At 53.0% G+C, this 26,970-nt stretch overlaps 1 protein-coding gene and 1 long non-coding RNA gene across 5 annotated transcripts in view; both read left to right on the top strand.

The window, feature by feature from the left end:
* The first annotated feature begins 758 nt into the window (after positions 1–758).
* LOC139055792 (uncharacterized) lies at positions 759–2,876 on the top strand. Its single transcript, XM_070533340.1, has 2 exons — positions 759–923; positions 1,029–2,876. The coding sequence occupies exons 1-2, from the start codon at positions 759–761 to the stop codon at positions 2,874–2,876; spliced, it is 2,013 nt and encodes a 670-aa protein (XP_070389441.1).
* Positions 2,877–4,182: 1,306 nt separating this feature from the next.
* LOC139056244 (uncharacterized) overlaps positions 4,183–26,970 on the top strand; it is a 118,739-nt gene continuing 95,951 nt past the window's right edge. For 2 of the 4 annotated variants that reach the window (XR_011512232.1, XR_011512233.1), the window contains exons 1-6: positions 4,183–4,336; positions 7,593–7,713; positions 12,878–12,998; positions 16,255–16,375; positions 21,540–21,660; positions 24,917–25,037. This is a non-coding gene — a long non-coding RNA (uncharacterized lncRNA). Of the gene's footprint in view, positions 4,337–7,592; positions 7,714–7,951; positions 8,973–12,877; positions 12,999–16,254; positions 16,376–16,622; positions 17,635–21,539; positions 21,661–24,916; positions 25,038–26,970 lie in introns of those variants that run through there. The other 2 variants (XR_011512234.1, XR_011512235.1) reach the window with 2 other exon arrangements.

The raw sequence follows: 26,970 nt of genomic DNA, 5'->3' as shown, positions 1-26,970 counted from the left end.
TTGCTTTCGGGAACAATCTTACGCCATATGTGGAGAGTCGAGAGAGGCATCAATCGAAAGCCGAGTCTCCGGACTACATACGCTGCACTGCGTATTACGATAGACGGCATAGTTTTATTACAGTCATCGTTCTTGCCTCAAAAATCGAGCACAAATTTTCGTCGTTTCCATAGGCTTCCATTGCTAAAACTTTAAGTGCTGTGGGAACAAAATTTTTACGTGCCATAGAGTGATCACTGCATTTGGCTCGTCTGGATTGTCTTCCAGAACACGTCGGTCACCTGCGTTTTTTGATAATCGACCTGCAGCTTTTGTTATTCGCGAAAAACCCGCTTGTTCCATTGAAAACGCGCTAGCTTCGTGCCGGGGCCGCTTGGGGCGCTAGTTGGTACGTGTCCAGAAAAGCTGGATATGGGGACGGCTTCAAAGAAAAGCTACGGGAACTGTTCGGCGACCCCATTGGGTGTAAGGCTGCCGCGAGAAAGGCTCTTGCGTCTCGTGTTCGGTCAGCTACAGAGCCATACGTTTCCTACATCCTCGACGTCTTGGCTGACGGCGTTACTCATCAAGTGCTCAGGAACACCGACGCAGCTCAACTTCCCTCACTTCTCGAGGTTTTAAACTCCGTCTGGCGCAGCGGCATCATCCCCGCCAACTGGAAAGAGGCGATCGTCGTTCCCATTTTGAAGCGCGGCAAACCAGCCTCGAACATCAGCTCCTATCGCCCAGTATCGCTGACCTCGGTACCCGGCAAAACGATGGAGTCGATGGCTTTGAACCGCCTCGAATGGATCGCCTCCGCCCTTGACGCTCTTGCCCCGGAACAGAGTGGCTTCCGCCGACTCCGCTCGACAGCTGATTCCATCGCGGACATTGTCGCCACTCTCGAGCACGCTGCAAGCCGCCACGAAGCCGCATACCTGGTGCAGCTCGATGTCGAACGCGCGTTTGACGGCCTTCCGCACGACACCATCATCCAAGCTGCGCATCACCGGCCGCCTACTGGACTATGTGTCGGCAATCCTTAGCGACCGAACACTGTTGGCGACGCGCTCAGCACCCCCCGTAGCGTGACCGCTGGTGTTCCTCAGGGCAGTGTTCTTAGCCCCTTCCTATTCAACCTGGCGCTTGCAAGGCTCCCCGATTTCATCCCGAAGCTGACAGCCTTCGAAGTCCGTGTGGCGATTTACGCCGACGACATCGCTCTCTTCGCTAGCGGACCCACGGAGTACGGCTACCAAGTGCGCCAATCTCTTCAGTCGGCGATCAACGCCGTGGACGAATGCCTCACTAGCGTGGGGCTTCAGCTCTCGGCGTCAAAAACCGAGGCGCTAATGATTCACCCCCGTGTTAGCCGTGCACGCTTCGAAGTGCCCACTCTCTCGCTGCGCGGAAGCCCCCTCCCGTGGCAGAGAAAAGTACGCTACTTGGGCCTCCACATAGACTGCCGACTGAACTTTAATGCGGCCACCACCCAGCTCTGCAGGGACTCAAGGAAAGTTGCAGGCGCCGCACGCTCCCTGCTCGCCCGTGGCCGTGGCTGCACACCGCACCTTGCGCTCCGAGTTTATAACTCGATCGCAACTTCGCGAGCGCTCTACGCGCTCCCGCTCACCAACGCCAGTGCAGCCAACTGGAGGGCCGTTGACGTCGAACACCGCACTGCAGTTCGCCAGATGTACGCGCTTCCCCGCTTCTCGCAAGTGGGGGCAACTCTCGCCGAATCGGGAAACTGGCCGCCCTCACTTCGTGCGAGGAAACAGGCGCTTCACCACATCGAGCGCCTGCAACGGTCGCCACAGGGCCAGTCTCTCGTGTGTCGCCTCCACACCCTCGAGGGCTCGGGCATGGGTCAGCATGCCACCGACTTCAGCACCCGCATTGCGTCTCTGCCGCAACTCCTTCCCTTGCCGCCATCGCCGCACGCTTCCCCGCTGCTTGACGTTAACATCAGCGTCGTCACGAGCAAGCGCCGAACAGCACTGTGTGCCATGCAGCAGGAGACGGCTGCACTGCTTCACGAACACCTACGCGACCGCCTCCTTGTCTACACTGACGGCTCTGTCTTCAGTGATGGTTCCGCTGCTGCCGCGTGCACGGCACCGGACATTTCTGCGTCCCGGCAGTGCCGTCTCCGTTTCCCGGCCTCATCCACAGTCGCCGAACTCGCGGCCATCGACCTTGCGGCTGACCTTCACCAGTACGGTGTTTCGTCTGCTGCGATCCTGAGTGACTCGCGCGCGGCTCTGTGTATGCTGCGGAAAGGATATGCCGGTGTCCCACTTGTGCAGCGCGTGGGATCGAAACTACGCCACGTCGTAAATCAGGGCTGCGACTTGGTTTTGCAGTGGGTCCCCGCGCACATTGGCCTGCCCGGAAACGAAGCAGCCGACGCCCTTGCGAAGCAAGCTCTCGCGGCTCGCCTCCCCCTCGCCACCTCTGTCACTCTCTTCGACGTGGCCAAGACGGCCATACTGCGCACCCTCCGCGCGCATCATTCTGACTCACGTGTTGCTGCGGGGACGCCCCCTCGCCTCCTCCCCCGCGCCGGCCTCTCTCGCTGGGACCGCCCCTTTCTCCTGCGGCTGCGCGTCGGCTGCTACAGCACGGCCGCCCGATTGCACAGACTGCACGGAACAGGCAGCCCCGCGTGTGCGGAATGCGGCGAAGATGAGACACTGGAACACCTTCTGCTGCGTTGCCCATCCTTCGACGTTGAGCGCACCACGCTCTGTGCTTCATATCGCCGAGTGGGACTTCCTTGCAGCTCGGAGGGTCATCTCCTATTTCCCGCAGCCCACGCCTCCATCGCCAAGAGGGCGTTTGCTGCCCTCCTTGACTTTTGTGTCGAGACTCAGCTGAGAGCGCGGCTGTAAGGCCCGCATTGCTTCTTTAACCTTCTTGTCTTTTTTTTTACCGCTCTTTCATTCTCTCTCTAATCTTTTTCTCCCCACTCCCCTTACGCTGTGCAATGCTGTTGAGGTGCCCTCCCTTAAGAGACAGTTAGGGCATTGCACTTTTCTCTTCCTTTCATCTTCAAAATCACTACTACTACTACTATTACTACGTCTTGGCTCTATGCCGTAAAGCTGACGATAATATGTCCGAAGTAGATAAAGTGGCACATGTGCTAAAAGGCATCGCCGACGACCCTTTCAGTTTGCTTGTTTTCGGTAACGTCTCGACTATCGACCCCATTATAAATGAATGCCGTCGCCTTGAGCAGGCCAAGAGCCGCCGTATCTCCCACTTGAGCAGGCTAAGAGCCGCCGTATCTCACACCACATTGCGCGGCTACCCAACACTGCTGCTACGTCAACATGTGAGGGTCGACCGCGTCAGACCACTACCTGTGACGATGTCACCCGTATTGTTCGCCGCGAACTTGAGGCCGCCTGTTCGCCAGCCTTCTCCACGACGCCTCCCGATTCGCCCGCAACCACCATTGCGATGATTCAGGCCGTCGTCAGACAGGAATTTGAAAACATGGGTCTGAACACCGTGTGTTGCACGTCTCGACCCAACGTTCCCCAGTTATCTAGCGGCCCTCCTCGTCCCCGGCAGTCCTTTTCTGCCACATCTCGCCGCGACCCGTCCGAATGGCGTACCCCTCATGACAGGCCGATCTGCTTCCAGTGCTGTCGCATCGACCACGTCGCCCGTCACTGCCGCAACCGATGGCTATCACTAGTGTTCCTGTATATGCTCCCGCAGGGAGCGGGAGCATATACAGGAACACTAATAACACTACCAAACTCCAGCGCAAGACGCCCATAGCCCTCTGTCTTACTCAGTCTCTTTTTTCTGTTAACAGTTTCTTTCGCGCTAGAAGCTATGTCACTGAAAAAGTCACTACTAACCTCAAAAATATGTGCTGCTTATCAGTCACTGCCCTTCGAAGTTCTTTTGCTGCTTGTGTGCTGCGTCTGAAGGTAAATTTTATCGTTGAAAAAGTGCGCATGTGTCCTAGAAAAGTGTACACCTCTTATTAGTGGTTATTTTCGTTATTACTGCAATGCTGGGATGCCTCTGTTTCCGCGAACACCAATATTGCTTCAGAAATGAAATTGTCCTTTTTTCGCTATTTCATTATATTCCCTGCTATGCTCACGAACGTTAGATATCTGTAAGGTTGGGATTTGCTTGTGATAATTTGTTGGGGGAGGAGGGGTGAGGTACGGCAGCAGAATGCTAGAACAAATCTTCCTTTTACAGATGACCACCCAGCTCCTCACAAACGACGATATTGTAGTGAGGGTTACTGACGTCGGTGCTGCCCAAGAATTCCTTGCCAACGCCGAGGAATTTAATGCTGTTCCTGTTGGTGGACAAGTGGGTAAGATATTTCCCTTATGTCAAAATTATTATGCTGTATTACAATGTGCTTGTGCAACAGAATAAGCGATACACAAAATTAGAAATGCAGTCACTGATATGGCACTTGTTGCCTTTGTGGGTTGTGGCAAATAAGATGCAAAGACCAGCGTTACTGTAGAAAGCCTAATATCATACAAACCCGATTTAATACAAGGGGTAATATTAAGATAATCGGAGCGAAAATAGAAATTTTCGTCAGCTTATTATGCATCGCACCAATCCTTACAGTGCTTAGATATTTTCTTTCACCAATCTGATACCAATTATATGGACACTCCAGGCACATATCTGCTGTCGTCGTCGCCATTGCCGTGAAACTCCGTATAATTAAGGCAATAAAATCGTCGCCGCGCACCGTATGCTTTGTGTGCGCAAGGGTGAGGGGCTCGCGGCTCAATCTCGCGTATGCAAGGGATAAAGAACCAGCGTTAGAGTAGGGAAACTGTACCTACCGCAGTGGTAGGAAAATAGGCAGCGGCAGCGCATGGAACTTACCTAGGTGGTCGCCAGATGGCGCTGCTTAACAAGAAAGCCCCTCAATCTCCCAAAGTAGCGCCATTCACTTCCCTCCGCTCGGCGCGGCCTCGACGGTGGCGCCGCCGGTGGTGGGCCTCCCGTAGCAGACGACGGCTAACACGCTCGAAGTCCTTCGTGCACTGTTGTTGAAATTCCGTTAACCTTTGGGTAATTAATGCCATCATTTCATGCATAAATATTTTCAAGTTTTCCGCGATCATTGTCTGGATCTGCGCTGCCGTTATCTGCGCGTTTTTTGAGATTTGGGTTGTCGGAGACTGCGCGGAGACGGAGTTTATATCTGCCGCCGCTTTCGCTTTGGCTATTTCTTCAAATTGACGCGGCATTTCCTGCTGTGGTATTGTGCTATTGAAGCGCGCCTCTAACTCTGACACTTGTTTCTCAAGTGATTGTCGTTTGCGTTCTTCTCCTGAGAGCTGTTCTCTTAGTCGCGCATTTTCCTTTTCCAATTTTTGAATGCGTTTATCATTTTCACCAGTATTCTGTTTTGGAGCAGTGGGAGAAACAACCCTCGCCCAGCTCACCTGCTGTTTTTTAGGCAGTGGCGAATTTGACCGCTGTGAAGCCCTGGAGCTGGAGGGGTCCCTCGACGGAGTATTGCTCTTCGTTCTGCTTCCGTGTGGAGATCTGGATCGCGATCGGTGCCGGTAGAAGTCCTCCTCTTCCATGGACTCGAACCAGCGCCCCGGTGCCTTTTTGGTGTTCTGTCCCGACCGCTCCCGCGATCGAGACTGGAGAGTCGTCTTCACGCGCTTGGCGGCAATCAGTTTGTTCGGGCACCGACGCGTCTCGTGCCCCGCCGCCCTTCACATGGCGCACTTCACTTCACATTCGTGTCCTTGCGGGGGTGGATTTTCGAGTCCGCAGCCACGGCATATGTTCTTGGGGTTTGGACAAACGTCCGAGCGGTGTCCCTCTTGCATGCACTCCAGGCACATTTGGATTGTTGGCCTGTACTCCGTGCACCGCATCTCTACTCCCATGTAGTACACGCATTTGGGGCGCGTGCCTCCCGAGAAGGTGAGGAGAGCGGTATTAGAGCTTCCAAGCATTCGGGCCCTTTCGATGGTGACTCCTTGGGTCCTGACGCGCAGGTGTTGCTGGAGATCTGCTGATTCGGTGTGTGCTGGGAATCCGTGCACCACCCCTTTGTAGCTATCATCTGGATCCGCTACGTACACGTTGAAGGGGTGTTGCTTGCCTCGCAGCTCCATGCACGTGACTCGACGAATGACGTCCGCCACTTCCAGTGAAGGCGTGGAGACGATGATGATATTTGTTCCCTCTCGGATTCGCAGTATGAAGTCCTCTCCAGTGATTTTTTGCTGGTTCGGTCCGTTTCCTGTGATTATCGTCCCGGTAGCCCGAATAATCGCTTGCGGTATTTCTGTTCTCAGATATTCCTTGAGCATTAGTCCTTTGTGTGGCTTCAGTATTATCTTGATGTCATTCTTCGGTAATGGTGGCAGAGGCTTCCCCTTCCTCGGGCGCATGTTGCGACGACCGATTTGCCCGTCTCCTTTCGCGCCGCCTGCTGATGGCTGTCCGTTTATGTTGTTCTTGTTGGGAGCCGTTTCCCTGTCGTTGCGCTTGACAGCCTCTCGCTGTCGCCGCGATAGAACTAACTGCCAGCCGTCCATCGCCTGGTTGTGGGCGGCGATCTCTTGGCTTTTGCTAGTCCTCGCTTCGGAAATTACTCTTGTGTCCCCGTTTTCGTCCGCGTTGTTAACCGGATGCGGGGGTGTTATTTGGAGGTCCATGTCCTCTGATGTAGCCATCTCGTACGCTCGGCAGAAGCGATCTGGTTATTAGGTGGTGAGGCGGTCGCTCACGCGCTAAGCCTATCGAGGCCTAACGGGGCTTCCGCCGCTTCGAATTTTCAAAGTCGCGTGGAATGACGAAAACTTCACTCACGGACTTGAACTTGGTCTTGAAACGGAGCGTTTGTCGAGTGGAACCCGATGGGATAGTCGAGTCTGGTGTAGTTGACGACTTTTCGGCTAAAACGTCGATAGTCGGCGTAGCCCATGTGAATGAGCGTGCTCTGCCGGTATCAGTAGTGCCTTCTTTTTCCTATTCTGAAGTTTCATAAAGCACGTAACGCTACAGCGCCAACCTAACACACTTCACAAACCAAGGTCCAGACGCTCAAAACATGTTCTTTCAATGTTTACGATGCTGTCGCTTTCTTGTCAGGGCTTCGACACCACACCGCGACAGAAACATCGTCCCAATCGCTTAGCCAGCGCGCTGTCGCCACTTCGAGCAACATAACAAAGCCAGAGAGCTTTGCGTTGCACTGTCCCACTGCAGGCTATAGCAATGGCGCTTGGACCGAAACCAAAACTACCAAAAAATACTTGTAGACTAGTTCGCCAGTCAATAGTGTTACGTAAGAAGACGCAAATGAAAAGCTATATACAAGTATATTTACAACGTAATATGCCGCACTTGGCCAAGAGGCAACAGCCCGCGCTAGCCTCCAATCGTTGTCGTCGTCTTCTTACTGCTCGCCTCTTCGTCATCGGTAATACTATGCCGTAGCAATAGAATGCCAATCCAAAGCCTGTACTTCCCATCATTCCCATGATGGTTGAACGATCGCAGCGCCAGATTTCCCTCTAGGTATACTAATATGAAACTCTATGCTTTCACCTCACCCTAAAACCTACCGGAAGGATGGTGATAATGGCTACAGTTCAGGCGGGCTTCCACTTTACCACTCAAGTTGGAGGCTGGCATTACCGCATGGACGCCGACAGAGCGGGGAACCTGCACACGGCCGTTTCCACCCACGGCGTAAGTGAATGCATTCTGTTGATACAAATACACTTTTGTTGTTCTCAGAAGCTTCTGCTAACCCTACCAAATTTTACCAGGACATCTGCTAACTTTACCAAATTTTTCGTAAACAGTACGAATTCAGGTTCGTTCTACACTTTTACAAATGTTGCGTCACATATTAGAAAAAATATTCGGTAGATACTTAATTTGAAGATATGCTTGACTTCATATAAATGACGCATGGTGTGAATGCGTTCAAGACGCTCATTGCGTTTCCTTTGGTGCGTTCACGACAGGCGTGATTTAAATCAAGTCAAGCGTGGGCTTTAAGTTAAGATGCATTTCTGAATACGGCGGTTAAGACTTCTCAAGTGTAGGAATGAGAAAATATTTGCTGTTTGTAGACCTCATAACGTCATAAACGCTCGCATTGAACACATGAACGTACTCATAAGTGCACGCATTAGGCGTCAGTCAGCCAAAACTGTGGAGTCGCCGTGGCGGTGGGGAAGCGGGCTCATATGACAACCTGAAAGCCCAAATTCGATTCCCACCCAGACCGAAATGTACAAAACTTTATTTTCAAGCCAACAAATTTACTATGTTTACAGGAACCTCTCTGAGAAATCTGACGTCAATCCGAGCATTTCTGACGTGTTTTAAATTTCTTGACTAACATTTGCCAATTTAACAGTATCTATCTATCTAGCCACCTGCGTCTAGGTGACCCCAGGGTCATTTCGTTAAATTGGTATGTACCAAAATTGTCATACTAAGACAGTAGTTCATGACGAACAGAAATGATTGGTCTTGACATGAATATCAGACGTGTGTATCATGTAGGCCATTAAACAGCCACCTACGTCTTGATGATCTCACCGTCGTATCATTAGCTTGGTAGGTACCAAAATTGACATACTATTACGATATCATCGAGCGATGTTCAAGAGACGAGCCGCCGCGAGAACGACGAAGTTGGTCGGTGCCCTTGGCACGAGCGAGTGTCAGCCTGGCTCCTGTGTAAATAGCGTGTAATTTCGCCTGTGTTTTTCCACACGTAACATTCTGGTGGAGGTCAGCGATCCCCGCGCTCACCACGGAACTCCAAAGTGGTCGGCACACCGAGCCATGCCGCCCGGTGACGAGACCGCCTGTCCGACTGCTCCAATCGTCACGGTTGCCCCACATCGTGACCCAGGTGTGTTCTCTGGCCTGGAGGGACAGGATGTCGACGACTGGATCAGGTTCTATGAACACGCCAGTGCTAATAACAGGTGGGACCCAACGATTATGCTCGCCAATGTCATCTTTTATCTCAGCGGCACCTCACGCGTGTGGCACCAAACGCATGATGACGAAATAACCAGTTGGGACGGCTTCAAAGAAAAGCTACGGGAACTGTTCGGCGACCCCATTGGGTGTAAGGCTGCCGCGAGAAAGGCTCTTGCGTCTCGTGTTCGGTCAGCTACAGAGCCATACGTTTCCTACATCCTCGACGTCTTGGCTGACGGCGTTACTCATCAAGTGCTCAGGAACACCGACGCAGCTCAACTTCCCTCACTTCTCGAGGTTTTAAACTCCGTCTGGCGCAGCGGCATCATCCCCGCCAACTGGAAAGAGGCGATCGTCGTTCCCATTTTGAAGCGCGGCAAACCAGCCTCGAACATCAGCTCCTATCGCCCAGTATCGCTGACCTCGGTACCCGGCAAAACGATGGAGTCGATGGCTTTGAACCGCCTCGAATGGATCGCCTCCGCCCTTGACGCTCTTGCCCCGGAACAGAGTGGCTTCCGCCGACTGCGCTCGACAGCTGATTCCATCGCGGACATTGTCGCCACTCTCGAGCACGCTGCAAGCCGCCACGAAGCCGCATACCTGGTGCAGCTCGATGTCGAACGCGCGTTTGACGGCCTTCCGCACGACACCATCATCCAAGCTGCGCATCACCGGCCGCCTACTGGACTATGTGTCGGCAATCCTTAGCGACCGAACACTGTTGGCGACGCGCTCAGCACCCCCCGTAGCGTGACCGCTGGTGTTCCTCAGGGCAGTGTTCTTAGCCCCTTCCTATTCAACCTGGCGCTTGCAAGGCTCCCCGATTTCATCCCGAAGCTGACAGCCTTCGAAGTCCGTGTGGCGATTTACGCCGACGACATCGCTCTCTTCGCTAGCGGACGCACGGAGTACGGCTACCAAGTGCGCCAATCTCTTCAGTCGGCGATCAACGCCGTGGACGAATGCCTCACTAGCGTGGGGCTTCAGCTCTCGGCGTCAAAAACCGAGGCGCTAATGATTCACCCCCGTGTTAGCCGTGCACGCTTCGAAGTGCCCACTCTCTCGCTGCGCGGAAGCCCCCTCCCGTGGCAGAGAAAAGTACGCTACTTGGGCCTCCACATAGACTGCCGACTGAACTTTAATGCGGCCACCACCCAGCTCTGCAGGGACTCAAGGAAAGTTGCAGGCGCCGCACGCTCCCTGCTCGCCCGTGGCCGTGGCTGCACACCGCACCTTGCGCTCCGAGTTTATAACTCGATCGCAACTTCGCGAGCGCTCTACGCGCTCCCGCTCACCAACGCCAGTGCAGCCAACTGGAGGGCCGTTGACGTTGAACACCGCACTGCAGTTCGCCAGATGTACGCGCTTCCCCGCTTCTCGCAAGTGGGGGCAACTCTCGCCGAATCGGGAAACTGGCCGCCCTCACTTCGTGCGAGGAAACAGGCGCTTCACCACATCGAGCGCCTGCAACGGTCGCCACAGGGCCAGTCTCTCGTGTGTCGCCTCCACACCCTCGAGGGCTCGGGCATGGGTCAGCATGCCACCGACTTCAGCACCCGCATTGCGTCTCTGCCGCAACTCCTTCCCTTGCCGCCATCGCCGCACGCTTCCCCGCTGCTTGACGTTAACATCAGCGTCCCGGGCGTCACGAGCAAGCGCCGAACAGCACTGTGTGCCATGCAGCAGGAGACGGCTGCACTGCTTCACGAACACCTACGCGACCGCCTCCTTGTCTACACTGACGGCTCTGTCTTCAGTGATGGTTCCGCTGCTGCCGCGTGCACGGCACCGGACATTTCTGCGTCCCGGCAGTGCCGTCTCCGTTTCCCGGCCTCATCCACAGTCGCCGAACTCGCGGCCATCGACCTTGCGGCTGACCTTCACCAGTACGGTGTTTCGTCTGCTGCGATCCTGAGTGACTCGCGCGCGGCTCTGTGTATGCTGCGGAAAGGATATGCCGGTGTCCCACTTGTGCAGCGCGTGGGATCGAAACTACGCCACGTCGTAAATCAGGGCTGCGACTTGGTTTTGCAGTGGGTCCCCGCGCACATTGGCCTGCCCGGAAACGAAGCAGCCGACGCCCTTGCGAAGCAAGCTCTCGCGGCTCGCCTCCCCCTCGCCACCTCTGTCACTCTCTTCGACGTGGCCAAGACGGCCATACTGCGCACCCTCCGCGCGCATCATTCTGACTCACGTGTTGCTGCGGGGACGCCCCCTCGCCTCCTCCCCCGCGCCGGCCTCTCTCGCTGGGACCGCCCCTTTCTCCTGCGGCTGCGCGTCGGCTGCTACAGCACGGCCGCCCGATTGCACAGACTGCACGGAACAGGCAGCCCCGCGTGTGCGGAATGCGGCGAAGATGAGACACTGGAACACCTTCTGCTGCGTTGCCCATCCTTCGACGTTGAGCGCACCACGCTCTGTGCTTCGTATCGCCGAGTGGGACTTCCTTGCAGCTCGGAGGGTCATCTCCTATTTCCCGCAGCCCACGCCTCCATCGCCAAGAGGGCGTTTGCTGCCCTCCTTGACTTTTGTGTCGAGACTCAGCTGAGAGCGCGGCTGTAAGGCCCGCATTGCTTCTTTAACCTTCTTGTCTTTTTTTTTTACCGCTCTCTTTCATTCTCTCTCTAATCTTTTTCTCCCCACTCCCCTTACGCTGTGCAATGCTGTTGAGGTGCCCTCCCTTAAGAGACAGTTAGGGCATTGCACTTTTCTCTTCCTTTCATCTTCAAAATCACTACTACTACTACTATTACTACGTCTTGGCTCTATGCCGTAAAGCTGACGATAATATGTCCGAAGTAGATAAAGTGGCACATGTGCTAAAAGGCATCGCCGACGACCCTTTCAGTTTGCTTGTTTTCGGTAACGTCTCGACTATCGACCCCATTATAAATGAATGCCGTCGCCTTGAGCAGGCCAAGAGCCGCCGTATCTCCCACTTGAGCAGGCTAAGAGCCGCCGTATCTCACACCACATTGCGCGGCTACCCAACACTGCTGCTACGTCAACATGTGAGGGTCGACCGCGTCAGACCACTACCTGTGACGATGTCACCCGTATTGTTCGCCGCGAACTTGAGGCCGCCTGTTCGCCAGCCTTCTCCACGACGCCTCCCGATTCGCCCGCAACCACCATTGCGATGATTCAGGCCGTCGTCAGACAGGAATTTGAAAACATGGGTCTGAACACCGTGTGTTGCACGTCTCGACCCAACGTTCCCCAGTTATCTAGCGGCCCTCCTCGTCCCCGGCAGTCCTTTTCTGCCACATCTCGCCGCGACCCGTCCGAATGGCGTACCCCTCATGACAGGCCGATCTGCTTCCAGTGCTGTCGCATCGACCACGTCGCCCGTCACTGCCGCAACCGATGGCTATCACTAGTGTTCCTGTATATGCTCCCGCAGGGAGCGGGAGCATATACAGGAACACTAATAACACTACCAAACTCCAGCGCAAGACGCCCATAGCCCTCTGTCTTACTCAGTCTCTTTTTTCTGTTAACAGTTTCTTTCGCGCTAGAAGCTATGTCACTGAAAAAGTCACTACTAACCTCAAAAATATGTGCTGCTTATCAGTCACTGCCCTTCGAAGTTCTTTTGCTGCTTGTGTGCTGCGTCTGAAGGTAAATTTTATCGTTGAAAAAGTGCGCATGTGTCCTAGAAAAGTGTACACCTCTTATTAGTGGTTATTTTCGTTATTACTGCAATGCTGGGATGCCTCTGTTTCCGCGAACACCAATATTGCTTCAGAAATGAAATTGTCCTTTTTTCGCTATTTCATTATATTCCCTGCTATGCTCACGAACGTTAGATATCTGTAAGGTTGGGATTTGCTTGTGATAATTTGTTGGGGGAGGAGGGGTGAGGTACGGCAGCAGAATGCTAGAACAAATCTTCCTTTTACAGATGACCACCCAGCTCCTCACAAACGACGATATTGTAGTGAGGGTTACTGACGTCGGTGCTGCCCAAGAATTCCTTGCCAACGCCGAGGAATTTAATGCTGTTCCTGTTGGTGGACAAGTGGGTAAGATATTTCCCTTATGTCAAAATTATTATGCTGTATTACAATGTGCTTGTGCAACAGAATAAGCGATACACAAAATTAGAAATGCAGTCACTGATATGGCACTTGTTGCCTTTGTGGGTTGTGGCAAATAAGATGCAAAGACCAGCGTTACTGTAGAAAGCCTAATATCATACAAACCCGATTTAATACAAGGGGTAATATTAAGATAATCGGAGCGAAAATAGAAATTTTCGTCAGCTTATTATGCATCGCACCAATCCTTACAGTGCTTAGATATTTTCTTTCACCAATCTGATACCAATTATATGGACACTCCAGGCACATATCTGCTGTCGTCGTCGCCATTGCCGTGAAACTCCGTATAATTAAGGCAATAAAATCGTCGCCGCGCACCGTATGCTTTGTGTGCGCAAGGGTGAGGGGCTCGCGGCTCAATCTCGCGTATGCAAGGGATAAAGAACCAGCGTTAGAGTAGGGAAACTGTACCTACCGCAGTGGTAGGAAAATAGGCAGCGGCAGCGCATGGAACTTACCTAGGTGGTCGCCAGATGGCGCTGCTTAACAAGAAAGCCCCTCAATCTCCCAAAGTAGCGCCATTCACTTCCCTCCGCTCGGCGCGGCCTCGACGGTGGCGCCGCCGGTGGTGGGCCTCCCGTAGCAGACGACGGCTAACACGCTCGAAGTCCTTCGTGCACTGTTGTTGAAATTCCGTTAACCTTTGGGTAATTAATGCCATCATTTCATGCATAAATATTTTCAAGTTTTCCGCGATCATTGTCTGGATCTGCGCTGCCGTTATCTGCGCGTTTTTTGAGATTTGGGTTGTCGGAGACTGCGCGGAGACGGAGTTTATATCTGCCGCCGCTTTCGCTTTGGCTATTTCTTCAAATTGACGCGGCATTTCCTGCTGTGGTATTGTGCTATTGAAGCGCGCCTCTAACTCTGACACTTGTTTCTCAAGTGATTGTCGTTTGCGTTCTTCTCCTGAGAGCTGTTCTCTTAGTCGCGCATTTTCCTTTTCCAATTTTTGAATGCGTTTATCATTTTCACCAGTATTCTGTTTTGGAGCAGTGGGAGAAACAACCCTCGCCCAGCTCACCTGCTGTTTTTTAGGCAGTGGCGAATTTGACCGCTGTGAAGCCCTGGAGCTGGAGGGGTCCCTCGACGGAGTATTGCTCTTCGTTCTGCTTCCGTGTGGAGATCTGGATCGCGATCGGTGCCGGTAGAAGTCCTCCTCTTCCATGGACTCGAACCAGCGCCCCGGTGCCTTTTTGGTGTTCTGTCCCGACCGCTCCCGCGATCGAGACTGGAGAGTCGTCTTCACGCGCTTGGCGGCAATCAGTTTGTTCGGGCACCGACGCGTCTCGTGCCCCGCCGCCCTTCACATGGCGCACTTCACTTCACATTCGTGTCCTTGCGGGGGTGGATTTTCGAGTCCGCAGCCACGGCATATGTTCTTGGGGTTTGGACAAACGTCCGAGCGGTGTCCCTCTTGCATGCACTCCAGGCACATTTGGATTGTTGGCCTGTACTCCGTGCACCGCATCTCTACTCCCATGTAGTACACGCATTTGGGGCGCGTGCCTCCCGAGAAGGTGAGGAGAGCGGTATTAGAGCTTCCAAGCATTCGGGCCCTTTCGATGGTGACTCCTTGGGTCCTGACGCGCAGGTGTTGCTGGAGATCTGCTGATTCGGTGTGTGCTGGGAATCCGTGCACCACCCCTTTGTAGCTATCATCTGGATCCGCTACGTACACGTTGAAGGGGTGTTGCTTGCCTCGCAGCTCCATGCACGTGACTCGACGAATGACGTCCGCCACTTCCAGTGAAGGCGTGGAGACGATGATGATATTTGTTCCCTCTCGGATTCGCAGTATGAAGTCCTCTCCAGTGATTTTTTGCTGGTTCGGTCCGTTTCCTGTGATTATCGTCCCGGTAGCCCGAATAATCGCTTGCGGTATTTCTGTTCTCAGATATTCCTTGAGCATTAGTCCTTTGTGTGGCTTCAGTATTATCTTGATGTCATTCTTCGGTAATGGTGGCAGAGGCTTCCCCTTCCTCGGGCGCATGTTGCGACGACCGATTTGCCCGTCTCCTTTCGCGCCGCCTGCTGATGGCTGTCCGTTTATGTTGTTCTTGTTGGGAGCCGTTTCCCTGTCGTTGCGCTTGACAGCCTCTCGCTGTCGCCGCGATAGAACTAACTGCCAGCCGTCCATCGCCTGGTTGTGGGCGGCGATCTCTTGGCTTTTGCTAGTCCTCGCTTCGGAAATTACTCTTGTGTCCCCGTTTTCGTCCGCGTTGTTAACCGGATGCGGGGGTGTTATTTGGAGGTCCATGTCCTCTGATGTAGCCATCTCGTACGCTCGGCAGAAGCGATCTGGTTATTAGGTGGTGAGGCGGTCGCTCACGCGCTAAGCCTATCGAGGCCTAACGGGGCTTCCGCCGCTTCGAATTTTCAAAGTCGCGTGGAATGACGAAAACTTCACTCACGGACTTGAACTTGGTCTTGAAACGGAGCGTTTGTCGAGTGGAACCCGATGGGATAGTCGAGTCTGGTGTAGTTGACGACTTTTCGGCTAAAACGTCGATAGTCGGCGTAGCCCATGTGAATGAGCGTGCTCTGCCGGTATCAGTAGTGCCTTCTTTTTCCTATTCTGAAGTTTCATAAAGCACGTAACGCTACAGCGCCAACCTAACACACTTCACAAACCAAGGTCCAGACGCTCAAAACATGTTCTTTCAATGTTTACGATGCTGTCGCTTTCTTGTCAGGGCTTCGACACCACACCGCGACAGAAACATCGTCCCAATCGCTTAGCCAGCGCGCTGTCGCCACTTCGAGCAACATAACAAAGCCAGAGAGCTTTGCGTTGCACTGTCCCACTGCAGGCTATAGCAATGGCGCTTGGACCGAAACCAAAACTACCAAAAAATACTTGTAGACTAGTTCGCCAGTCAATAGTGTTACGTAAGAAGACGCAAATGAAAAGCTATATACAAGTATATTTACAACGTAATATGCCGCACTTGGCCAAGAGGCAACAGCCCGCGCTAGCCTCCAATCGTTGTCGTCGTCTTCTTACTGCTCGCCTCTTCGTCATCGGTAATACTATGCCGTAGCAATAGAATGCCAATCCAAAGCCTGTACTTCCCATCATTCCCATGATGGTTGAACGATCGCAGCGCCAGATTTCCCTCTAGGTATACTAATATGAAACTCTATGCTTTCACCTCACCCTAAAACCTACCGGAAGGATGGTGATAATGGCTACAGTTCAGGCGGGCTTCCACTTTACCACTCAAGTTGGAGGCTGGCATTACCGCATGGACGCCGACAGAGCGGGGAACCTGCACACGGCCGTTTCCACCCACGGCGTAAGTGAATGCATTCTGTTGATACAAATACACTTTTGTTGTTCTCAGAAGCTTCTGCTAACCCTACCAAATTTTACCAGGACATCTGCTAACTTTACCAAATTTTTCGTAAACAGTACGAATTCAGGTTCGTTCTACACTTTTACAAATGTTGCGTCACATATTAGAAAAAATATTCGGTAGATACTTAATTTGAAGATATGCTTGACTTCATATAAATGACGCATGGTGTGAATGCGTTCAAGACGCTCATTGCGTTTCCTTTGGTGCGTTCACGACAGGCGTGATTTAAATCAAGTCAAGCGTGGGCTTTAAGTTAAGATGCATTTCTGAATACGGCGGTTAAGACTTCTCAAGTGTAGGAATGAGAAAATATTTGCTGTTTGTAGACCTCATAACGTCATAAACGCTCGCATTGAACACATGAACGTACTCATAAGTGCACGCATTAGGCGTCAGTCAGCCAAAACTGTGGAGTCGCCGTGGCGGTGGGGAAGCGGGCTCATATGACAACCTGAAAGCCCAAATTCGATTCCCACCCAGACCGAAATGTACAAAACTTTATTTTCAAGCCAACAAATTTACTATGTTTACAGGAACCTCTCTGAGAAATCTGACGTCAATCCGAGCATTTCTGACGTGTTTTAAATTTCTTGACTAACATTTGCCAATTTAACAGTATCTATCTATCTAGCCACCTGCGTCTAGGTGACCCCAGGGTCATTTCGTTAAATTGGTATGTACCAAAATTGTCATACTAAGACAGTAGTTCATGACGAACAGAAATGATTGGTCTTGACATGAATATCAGACGTGTGTATCATGTAGGCCATTAAACAGCCACCTACGTCTTGATGATCTCACCGTCGTATCATTAGCTTGGTAGGTACCAAAATTGACATACTATTACGATATCATCGAGCGATGTTCAAGAGACGAGCCGCCGCGAGAACGACGAAGTTGGTCGGTGCCCTTGGCACGAGCGAGTGTCAGCCTGGCTCCTGTGTAAATAGCGTGTAATTTCGCCTGTGTTTTTCCACACGTAACATTCTGGTGGAGGTCAGCGATCCCCGCGCTCACCACGGAACTCCAAAGTGGTCGGCACACCGAGCCATGCCGCCCGGTGACGAGACCGCCTGTCCGACTGCTCCAATCGTCACGGTTGCCCCACATCGTGACCCAGGTGTGTTCTCTGGCCTGGAGGGACAGGATGTCGACGACTGGATCAGGTTCTATGAACACGCCAGTGCTAATAACAGGTGGGACCCAACGATTATGCTCGCCAATGTCATCTTTTATCTCAGCGGCACCTCACGCGTGTGGCACCAAACGCATGATGACGAAATAACCAGTTGGGACGGCTTCAAAGAAAAGCTACGGGAACTGTTCGGCGACCCCATTGGGTGTAAGGCTGCTGCGAGAAAGGCTCTTGCGTCTCGTGTTCGGTCAGCTACAGAGCCATACGTTTCCTACGTCCTCGACGTCTTGGCTGACGGCGTTACTCATCAAGTGCTCAGGAACACCGACGCAGCTCAACTTCCCTCACTTCTCGAGGTTTTAAACTCCGTCTGGCGCAGCGGCATCATCCCCGCCAACTGGAAAGAGGCGATCGTCGTTCCCATTTTGAAGCGCGGCAAACCAGCCTCGAACATCAGCTCCTATCGCCCAGTATCGCTGACCTCGGTACCCGGCAAAACGATGGAGTCGATGGCTTTGAACCGCCTCGAATGGATCGCCTCCGCCCTTGACGCTCTTGCCCCGGAACAGAGTGGCTTCCGCCGACTCCGCTCGACAGCTGATTCCATCGCGGACATTGTCGCCACTCTCGAGCACGCTGCAAGCCGCCACGAAGCCGCATACCTGGTGCAGCTCGATGTCGAACGCGCGTTTGACGGCCTTCCGCACGACACCATCATCCAAGCTGCGCATCACCGGCCGCCTACTGGACTATGTGTCGGCAATCCTTAGCGACCGAACACTGTTGGCGACGCGCTCAGCACCCCCCGTAGCGTGACCGCTGGTGTTCCTCAGGGCAGTGTTCTTAGCCCCTTCCTATTCAACCTGGCGCTTGCAAGGCTCCCCGATTTCATCCCGAAGCTGACAGCCTTCGAAGTCCGTGTGGCGATTTACGCCGACGACATCGCTCTCTTCGCTAGCGGACCCACGGAGTACGGCTACCAAGTGCGCCAATCTCTTCAGTCGGCGATCAACGCCGTGGACGAATGCCTCACTAGCGTGGGGCTTCAGCTCTCGGCGTCAAAAACCGAGGCGCTAATGATTCACCCCCGTGTTAGCCGTGCACGCTTCGAAGTGCCCACTCTCTCGCTACGCGGAAGCCCCCTCCCGTGGCAGAGAAAAGTACGCTACTTGGGCCTCCACATAGACTGCCGACTGAACTTTAATGCGGCCACCACCCAGCTCTGCAGGGACTCAAGGAAAGTTGCAGGCGCCGCACGCTCCCTGCTCGCCCGTGGCCGTGGCTGCACACCGCACCTTGCGCTCCGAGTTTATAACTCGATCGCAACTTCGCGAGCGTTCTACGCGCTCCCGCTCACCAACGCCAGTGCAGCCAACTGGAGGGCCGTTGACGTCGAACACCGCACTGCAGTTCGCCAGATGTACGCGCTTCCCCGCTTCTCGCAAGTGGGGGCAACTCTCGCCGAATCGGGAAACTGGCCGCCCTCACTTCGTGCGAGGAAACAGGCGCTTCACCACATCGAGCGCCTGCAACGGTCGCCACAGGGCCAGTCTCTCGTGTGTCGCCTCCACACCCTCGAGGGCTCGGGCATGGGTCAGCATGCCACCGACTTCAGCACCCGCATTGCGTCTCTGCCGCAACTCCTTCCCTTGCCGCCATCGCCGCACGCTTCCCCGCTGCTTGACGTTAACATCAGCGTCCCGGGCGTCACGAGCAAGCGCCGAACAGCACTGTGTGCCATGCAGCAGGAGACGGCTGCACTGCTTCACGAACACCTACGCGACCGCCTCCTTGTCTACACTGACGGCTCTGTCTTCAGTGATGGTTCCGCTGCTGCCGCGTGCACGGCACCGGACATTTCTGCGTCCCGGCAGTGCCGTCTCCGTTTCCCGGCCTCATCCACAGTCGCCGAACTCGCGGCCATCGACCTTGCGGCTGACCTTCACCAGTACGGTGTTTCGTCTGCTGCGATCCTGAGTGACTCGCGCGCGGCTCTGTGTATGCTGCGGAAAGGATATGCCGGTGTCCCACTTGTGCAGCGCGTGGGATCGAAACTACGCCACGTCGTAAATCAGGGCTGCGACTTGGTTTTGCAGTGGGTCCCCGCGCACATTGGCCTGCCCGGAAACGAAGCAGCCGACGCCCTTGCGAAGCAAGCTCTCGCGGCTCGCCTCCCCCTCGCCACCTCTGTCACTCTCTTCGACGTGGCCAAGACGGCCATACTGCGCACCCTCCGCGCGCATCATTCTGACTCACGTGTTGCTGCGGGGACGCCCCCTCGCCTCCTCCCCCGCGCCGGCCTCTCTCGCTGGGACCGCCCCTTTCTCCTGCGGCTGCGCGTCGGCTGCTACAGCACGGCCGCCCGATTGCACAGACTGCACGGAACAGGCAGCCCCGCGTGTGCGGAATGCGGCGAAGATGAGACACTGGAACACCTTCTGCTGCGTTGCCCATCCTTCGACGTTGAGCGCACCACGCTCTGTGCTTCGTATCGCCGAGTGGGACTTCCTTGCAGCTCGGAGGGTCATCTCCTATTTCCCGCAGCCCACGCCTCCATCGCCAAGAGGGCGTTTGCTGCCCTCCTTGACTTTTGTGTCGAGACTCAGCTGAGAGCGCGGCTGTAAGGCCCGCATTGCTTCTTTAACCTTCTTGTCTTTTTTTTTTACCGCTCTCTTTCATTCTCTCTCTAATCTTTTTCTCCCCACTCCCCTTACGCTGTGCAATGCTGTTGAGGTGCCCTCCCTTAAGAGACAGTTAGGGCATTGCACTTTTCTCTTCCTTTCATCTTCAAAATCACTACTACTACTACTATTACTACGTCTTGGCTCTATGCCGTAAAGCTGACGATAATATGTCCGAAGTAGATAAAGTGGCACATGTGCTAAAAGGCATCGCCGACGACCCTTTCAGTTTGCTTGTTTTCGGTAACGTCTCGACTATCGACCCCATTATAAATGAATGCCGTCGCCTTGAGCAGGCCAAGAGCCGCCGTATCTCCCACTTGAGCAGGCTAAGAGCCGCCGTATCTCACACCACATTGCGCGGCTACCCAACACTGCTGCTACGTCAACATGTGAGGGTCGACCGCGTCAGACCACTACCTGTGACGATGTCACCCGTATTGTTCGCCGCGAACTTGAGGCCGCCTGTTCGCCAGCCTTCTCCACGACGCCTCCCGATTCGCCCGCAACCACCATTGCGATGATTCAGGCCGTCGTCAGACAGGAATTTGAAAACATGGGTCTGAACACCGTGTGTTGCACGTCTCGACCCAACGTTCCCCAGTTATCTAGCGGCCCTCCTCGTCCCCGGCAGTCCTTTTCTGCCACATCTCGCCGCGACCCGTCCGAATGGCGTACCCCTCATGACAGGCCGATCTGCTTCCAGTGCTGTCGCATCGACCACGTCGCCCGTCACTGCCGCAACCGATGGCTATCACTAGTGTTCCTGTATATGCTCCCGCAGGGAGCGGGAGCATATACAGGAACACTAATAACACTACCAAACTCCAGCGCAAGACGCCCATAGCCCTCTGTCTTACTCAGTCTCTTTTTTCTGTTAACAGTTTCTTTCGCGCTAGAAGCTATGTCACTGAAAAAGTCACTACTAACCTCAAAAATATGTGCTGCTTATCAGTCACTGCCCTTCGAAGTTCTTTTGCTGCTTGTGTGCTGCGTCTGAAGGTAAATTTTATCGTTGAAAAAGTGCGCATGTGTCCTAGAAAAGTGTACACCTCTTATTAGTGGTTATTTTCGTTATTACTGCAATGCTGGGATGCCTCTGTTTCCGCGAACACCAATATTGCTTCAGAAATGAAATTGTCCTTTTTTCGCTATTTCATTATATTCCCTGCTATGCTCACGAACGTTAGATATCTGTAAGGTTGGGATTTGCTTGTGATAATTTGTTGGGGGAGGAGGGGTGAGGTACGGCAGCAGAATGCTAGAACAAATCTTCCTTTTACAGATGACCACCCAGCTCCTCACAAACGACGATATTGTAGTGAGGGTTACTGACGTCGGTGCTGCCCAAGAATTCCTTGCCAACGCCGAGGAATTTAATGCTGTTCCTGTTGGTGGACAAGTGGGTAAGATATTTCCCTTATGTCAAAATTATTATGCTGTATTACAATGTGCTTGTGCAACAGAATAAGCGATACACAAAATTAGAAATGCAGTCACTGATATGGCACTTGTTGCCTTTGTGGGTTGTGGCAAATAAGATGCAAAGACCAGCGTTACTGTAGAAAGCCTAATATCATACAAACCCGATTTAATACAAGGGGTAATATTAAGATAATCGGAGCGAAAATAGAAATTTTCGTCAGCTTATTATGCATCGCACCAATCCTTACAGTGCTTAGATATTTTCTTTCACCAATCTGATACCAATTATATGGACACTCCAGGCACATATCTGCTGTCGTCGTCGCCATTGCCGTGAAACTCCGTATAATTAAGGCAATAAAATCGTCGCCGCGCACCGTATGCTTTGTGTGCGCAAGGGTGAGGGGCTCGCGGCTCAATCTCGCGTATGCAAGGGATAAAGAACCAGCGTTAGAGTAGGGAAACTGTACCTACCGCAGTGGTAGGAAAATAGGCAGCGGCAGCGCATGGAACTTACCTAGGTGGTCGCCAGATGGCGCTGCTTAACAAGAAAGCCCCTCAATCTCCCAAAGTAGCGCCATTCACTTCCCTCCGCTCGGCGCGGCCTCGACGGTGGCGCCGCCGGTGGTGGGCCTCCCGTAGCAGACGACGGCTAACACGCTCGAAGTCCTTCGTGCACTGTTGTTGAAATTCCGTTAACCTTTGGGTAATTAATGCCATCATTTCATGCATAAATATTTTCAAGTTTTCCGCGATCATTGTCTGGATCTGCGCTGCCGTTATCTGCGCGTTTTTTGAGATTTGGGTTGTCGGAGACTGCGCGGAGACGGAGTTTATATCTGCCGCCGCTTTCGCTTTGGCTATTTCTTCAAATTGACGCGGCATTTCCTGCTGTGGTATTGTGCTATTGAAGCGCGCCTCTAACTCTGACACTTGTTTCTCAAGTGATTGTCGTTTGCGTTCTTCTCCTGAGAGCTGTTCTCTTAGTCGCGCATTTTCCTTTTCCAATTTTTGAATGCGTTTATCATTTTCACCAGTATTCTGTTTTGGAGCAGTGGGAGAAACAACCCTCGCCCAGCTCACCTGCTGTTTTTTAGGCAGTGGCGAATTTGACCGCTGTGAAGCCCTGGAGCTGGAGGGGTCCCTCGACGGAGTATTGCTCTTCGTTCTGCTTCCGTGTGGAGATCTGGATCGCGATCGGTGCCGGTAGAAGTCCTCCTCTTCCATGGACTCGAACCAGCGCCCCGGTGCCTTTTTGGTGTTCTGTCCCGACCGCTCCCGCGATCGAGACTGGAGAGTCGTCTTCACGCGCTTGGCGGCAATCAGTTTGTTCGGGCACCGACGCGTCTCGTGCCCCGCCGCCCTTCACATGGCGCACTTCACTTCACATTCGTGTCCTTGCGGGGGTGGATTTTCGAGTCCGCAGCCACGGCATATGTTCTTGGGGTTTGGACAAACGTCCGAGCGGTGTCCCTCTTGCATGCACTCCAGGCACATTTGGATTGTTGGCCTGTACTCCGTGCACCGCATCTCTACTCCCATGTAGTACACGCATTTGGGGCGCGTGCCTCCCGAGAAGGTGAGGAGAGCGGTATTAGAGCTTCCAAGCATTCGGGCCCTTTCGATGGTGACTCCTTGGGTCCTGACGCGCAGGTGTTGCTGGAGATCTGCTGATTCGGTGTGTGCTGGGAATCCGTGCACCACCCCTTTGTAGCTATCATCTGGATCCGCTACGTACACGTTGAAGGGGTGTTGCTTGCCTCGCAGCTCCATGCACGTGACTCGACGAATGACGTCCGCCACTTCCAGTGAAGGCGTGGAGACGATGATGATATTTGTTCCCTCTCGGATTCGCAGTATGAAGTCCTCTCCAGTGATTTTTTGCTGGTTCGGTCCGTTTCCTGTGATTATCGTCCCGGTAGCCCGAATAATCGCTTGCGGTATTTCTGTTCTCAGATATTCCTTGAGCATTAGTCCTTTGTGTGGCTTCAGTATTATCTTGATGTCATTCTTCGGTAATGGTGGCAGAGGCTTCCCCTTCCTCGGGCGCATGTTGCGACGACCGATTTGCCCGTCTCCTTTCGCGCCGCCTGCTGATGGCTGTCCGTTTATGTTGTTCTTGTTGGGAGCCGTTTCCCTGTCGTTGCGCTTGACAGCCTCTCGCTGTCGCCGCGATAGAACTAACTGCCAGCCGTCCATCGCCTGGTTGTGGGCGGCGATCTCTTGGCTTTTGCTAGTCCTCGCTTCGGAAATTACTCTTGTGTCCCCGTTTTCGTCCGCGTTGTTAACCGGATGCGGGGGTGTTATTTGGAGGTCCATGTCCTCTGATGTAGCCATCTCGTACGCTCGGCAGAAGCGATCTGGTTATTAGGTGGTGAGGCGGTCGCTCACGCGCTAAGCCTATCGAGGCCTAACGGGGCTTCCGCCGCTTCGAATTTTCAAAGTCGCGTGGAATGACGAAAACTTCACTCACGGACTTGAACTTGGTCTTGAAACGGAGCGTTTGTCGAGTGGAACCCGATGGGATAGTCGAGTCTGGTGTAGTTGACGACTTTTCGGCTAAAACGTCGATAGTCGGCGTAGCCCATGTGAATGAGCGTGCTCTGCCGGTATCAGTAGTGCCTTCTTTTTCCTATTCTGAAGTTTCATAAAGCACGTAACGCTACAGCGCCAACCTAACACACTTCACAAACCAAGGTCCAGACGCTCAAAACATGTTCTTTCAATGTTTACGATGCTGTCGCTTTCTTGTCAGGGCTTCGACACCACACCGCGACAGAAACATCGTCCCAATCGCTTAGCCAGCGCGCTGTCGCCACTTCGAGCAACATAACAAAGCCAGAGAGCTTTGCGTTGCACTGTCCCACTGCAGGCTATAGCAATGGCGCTTGGACCGAAACCAAAACTACCAAAAAATACTTGTAGACTAGTTCGCCAGTCAATAGTGTTACGTAAGAAGACGCAAATGAAAAGCTATATACAAGTATATTTACAACGTAATATGCCGCACTTGGCCAAGAGGCAACAGCCCGCGCTAGCCTCCAATCGTTGTCGTCGTCTTCTTACTGCTCGCCTCTTCGTCATCGGTAATACTATGCCGTAGCAATAGAATGCCAATCCAAAGCCTGTACTTCCCATCATTCCCATGATGGTTGAACGATCGCAGCGCCAGATTTCCCTCTAGGTATACTAATATGAAACTCTATGCTTTCACCTCACCCTAAAACCTACCGGAAGGATGGTGATAATGGCTACAGTTCAGGCGGGCTTCCACTTTACCACTCAAGTTGGAGGCTGGCATTACCGCATGGACGCCGACAGAGCGGGGAACCTGCACACGGCCGTTTCCACCCACGGCGTAAGTGAATGCATTCTGTTGATACAAATACACTTTTGTTGTTCTCAGAAGCTTCTGCTAACCCTACCAAATTTTACCAGGACATCTGCTAACTTTACCAAATTTTTCGTAAACAGTACGAATTCAGGTTCGTTCTACACTTTTACAAATGTTGCGTCACATATTAGAAAAAATATTCGGTAGATACTTAATTTGAAGATATGCTTGACTTCATATAAATGACGCATGGTGTGAATGCGCTCAAGACGCTCATTGCGTTTCCTTTGGTGCGTTCACGACAGGCGTGATTTAAATCAAGTCAAGCGTGGGCTTTAAGTTAAGATGCATTTCTGAATACGGCGGTTAAGACTTCTCAAGTGTAGGAATGAGAAAATATTTGCTGTTTGTAGACCTCATAACGTCATAAACGCTCGCATTGAACACATGAACGTACTCATAAGTGCACGCATTAGGCGTCAGTCAGCCAAAACTGTGGAGTCGCCGTGGCGGTGGGGAAGCGGGCTCATATGACAACCTGAAAGCCCAAATTCGATTCCCACCCAGACCGAAATGTACAAAACTTTATTTTCAAGCCAACAAATTTACTATGTTTACAGGAACCTCTCTGAGAAATCTGACGTCAATCCGAGCATTTCTGACGTGTTTTAAATTTCTTGACTAACATTTGCCAATTTAACAGTATCTATCTATCTAGCCACCTGCGTCTAGGTGCCCCCAGGGTCATTTCGTTAAATTGGTATGTACCAAAATTGTCATACTAAGACAGTAGTTCATGACGAACAGAAATGATTGGTCTTGACATGAATATCAGACGTGTGTATCATGTAGGCCATTAAACAGCCACCTACGTCTTGATGATCTCACCGTCGTATCATTAGCTTGGTAGGTACCAAAATTGACATACTATTACGATATCATCGAGCGATGTTCAAGAGACGAGCCGCCGCGAGAACGACGAAGTTGGTCGGTGCCCTTGGCACGAGCGAGTGTCAGCCTGGCTCCTGTGTAAATAGCGTGTAATTTCGCCTGTGTTTTTCCACACGTAACATTCTGGTGGAGGTCAGCGATCCCCGCGCTCACCACGGAACTCCAAAGTGGTCGGCACACCGAGCCATGCCGCCCGGTGACGAGACCGCCTGTCCGACTGCTCCAATCGTCACGGTTGCCCCACATCGTGACCCAGGTGTGTTCTCTGGCCTGGAGGGACAGGATGTCGACGACTGGATCAGGTTCTATGAACACGCCAGTGCTAATAACAGGTGGGACCCAACGATTATGCTCGCCAATGTCATCTTTTATCTCAGCGGCACCTCACGCGTGTGGCACCAAACGCATGATGACGAAATAACCAGTTGGGACGGCTTCAAAGAAAAGCTACGGGAACTGTTCGGCGACCCCATTGGGTGTAAGGCTGCCGCGAGAAAGGCTCTTGCGTCTCGTGTTCGGTCAGCTACAGAGCCATACGTTTCCTACATCCTCGACGTCTTGGCTGACGGCGTTACTCATCAAGTGCTCAGGAACACCGACGCAGCTCAACTTCCCTCACTTGTCGAGGTTTTAAACTCCGTCTGGCGCAGCGGCATCATCCCCGCCAACTGGAAAGAGGCGATCGTCGTTCCCATTTTGAAGCGCGGCAAACCAGCCTCGAACATCAGCTCCTATCGCCCAGTATCGCTGACCTCGGTACCCGGCAAAACGATGGAGTCGATGGCTTTGAACCGCCTCGAATGGATCGCCCTTGACGCTCTTGCCCCGGAACAAAGTGGCTTCCGCCGACTCCGCTCGACAGCTGATTCCATCGCGGACGTTGTCGCCACTCTCGAGCACGCTGCAAGCCGCCACGAAGCCTGGTGCAGCTCGATGTCGAACGCGCGTTTGACGGCCTTCCGCGCGACACCATCATCCAAGCTGCGCATCACCGGCCGCCTACTGG

Source organism: Dermacentor albipictus, chromosome 2, assembly GCF_038994185.2.
Source record: "Dermacentor albipictus isolate Rhodes 1998 colony chromosome 2, USDA_Dalb.pri_finalv2, whole genome shotgun sequence".
In the NCBI taxonomy this organism is placed as follows: Eukaryota; Metazoa; Arthropoda; class Arachnida; order Ixodida; family Ixodidae; genus Dermacentor; species Dermacentor albipictus.
Note: the sequence above shows the minus strand (reverse complement) of the source record. Positions and strands in the feature narration are given on the sequence as shown.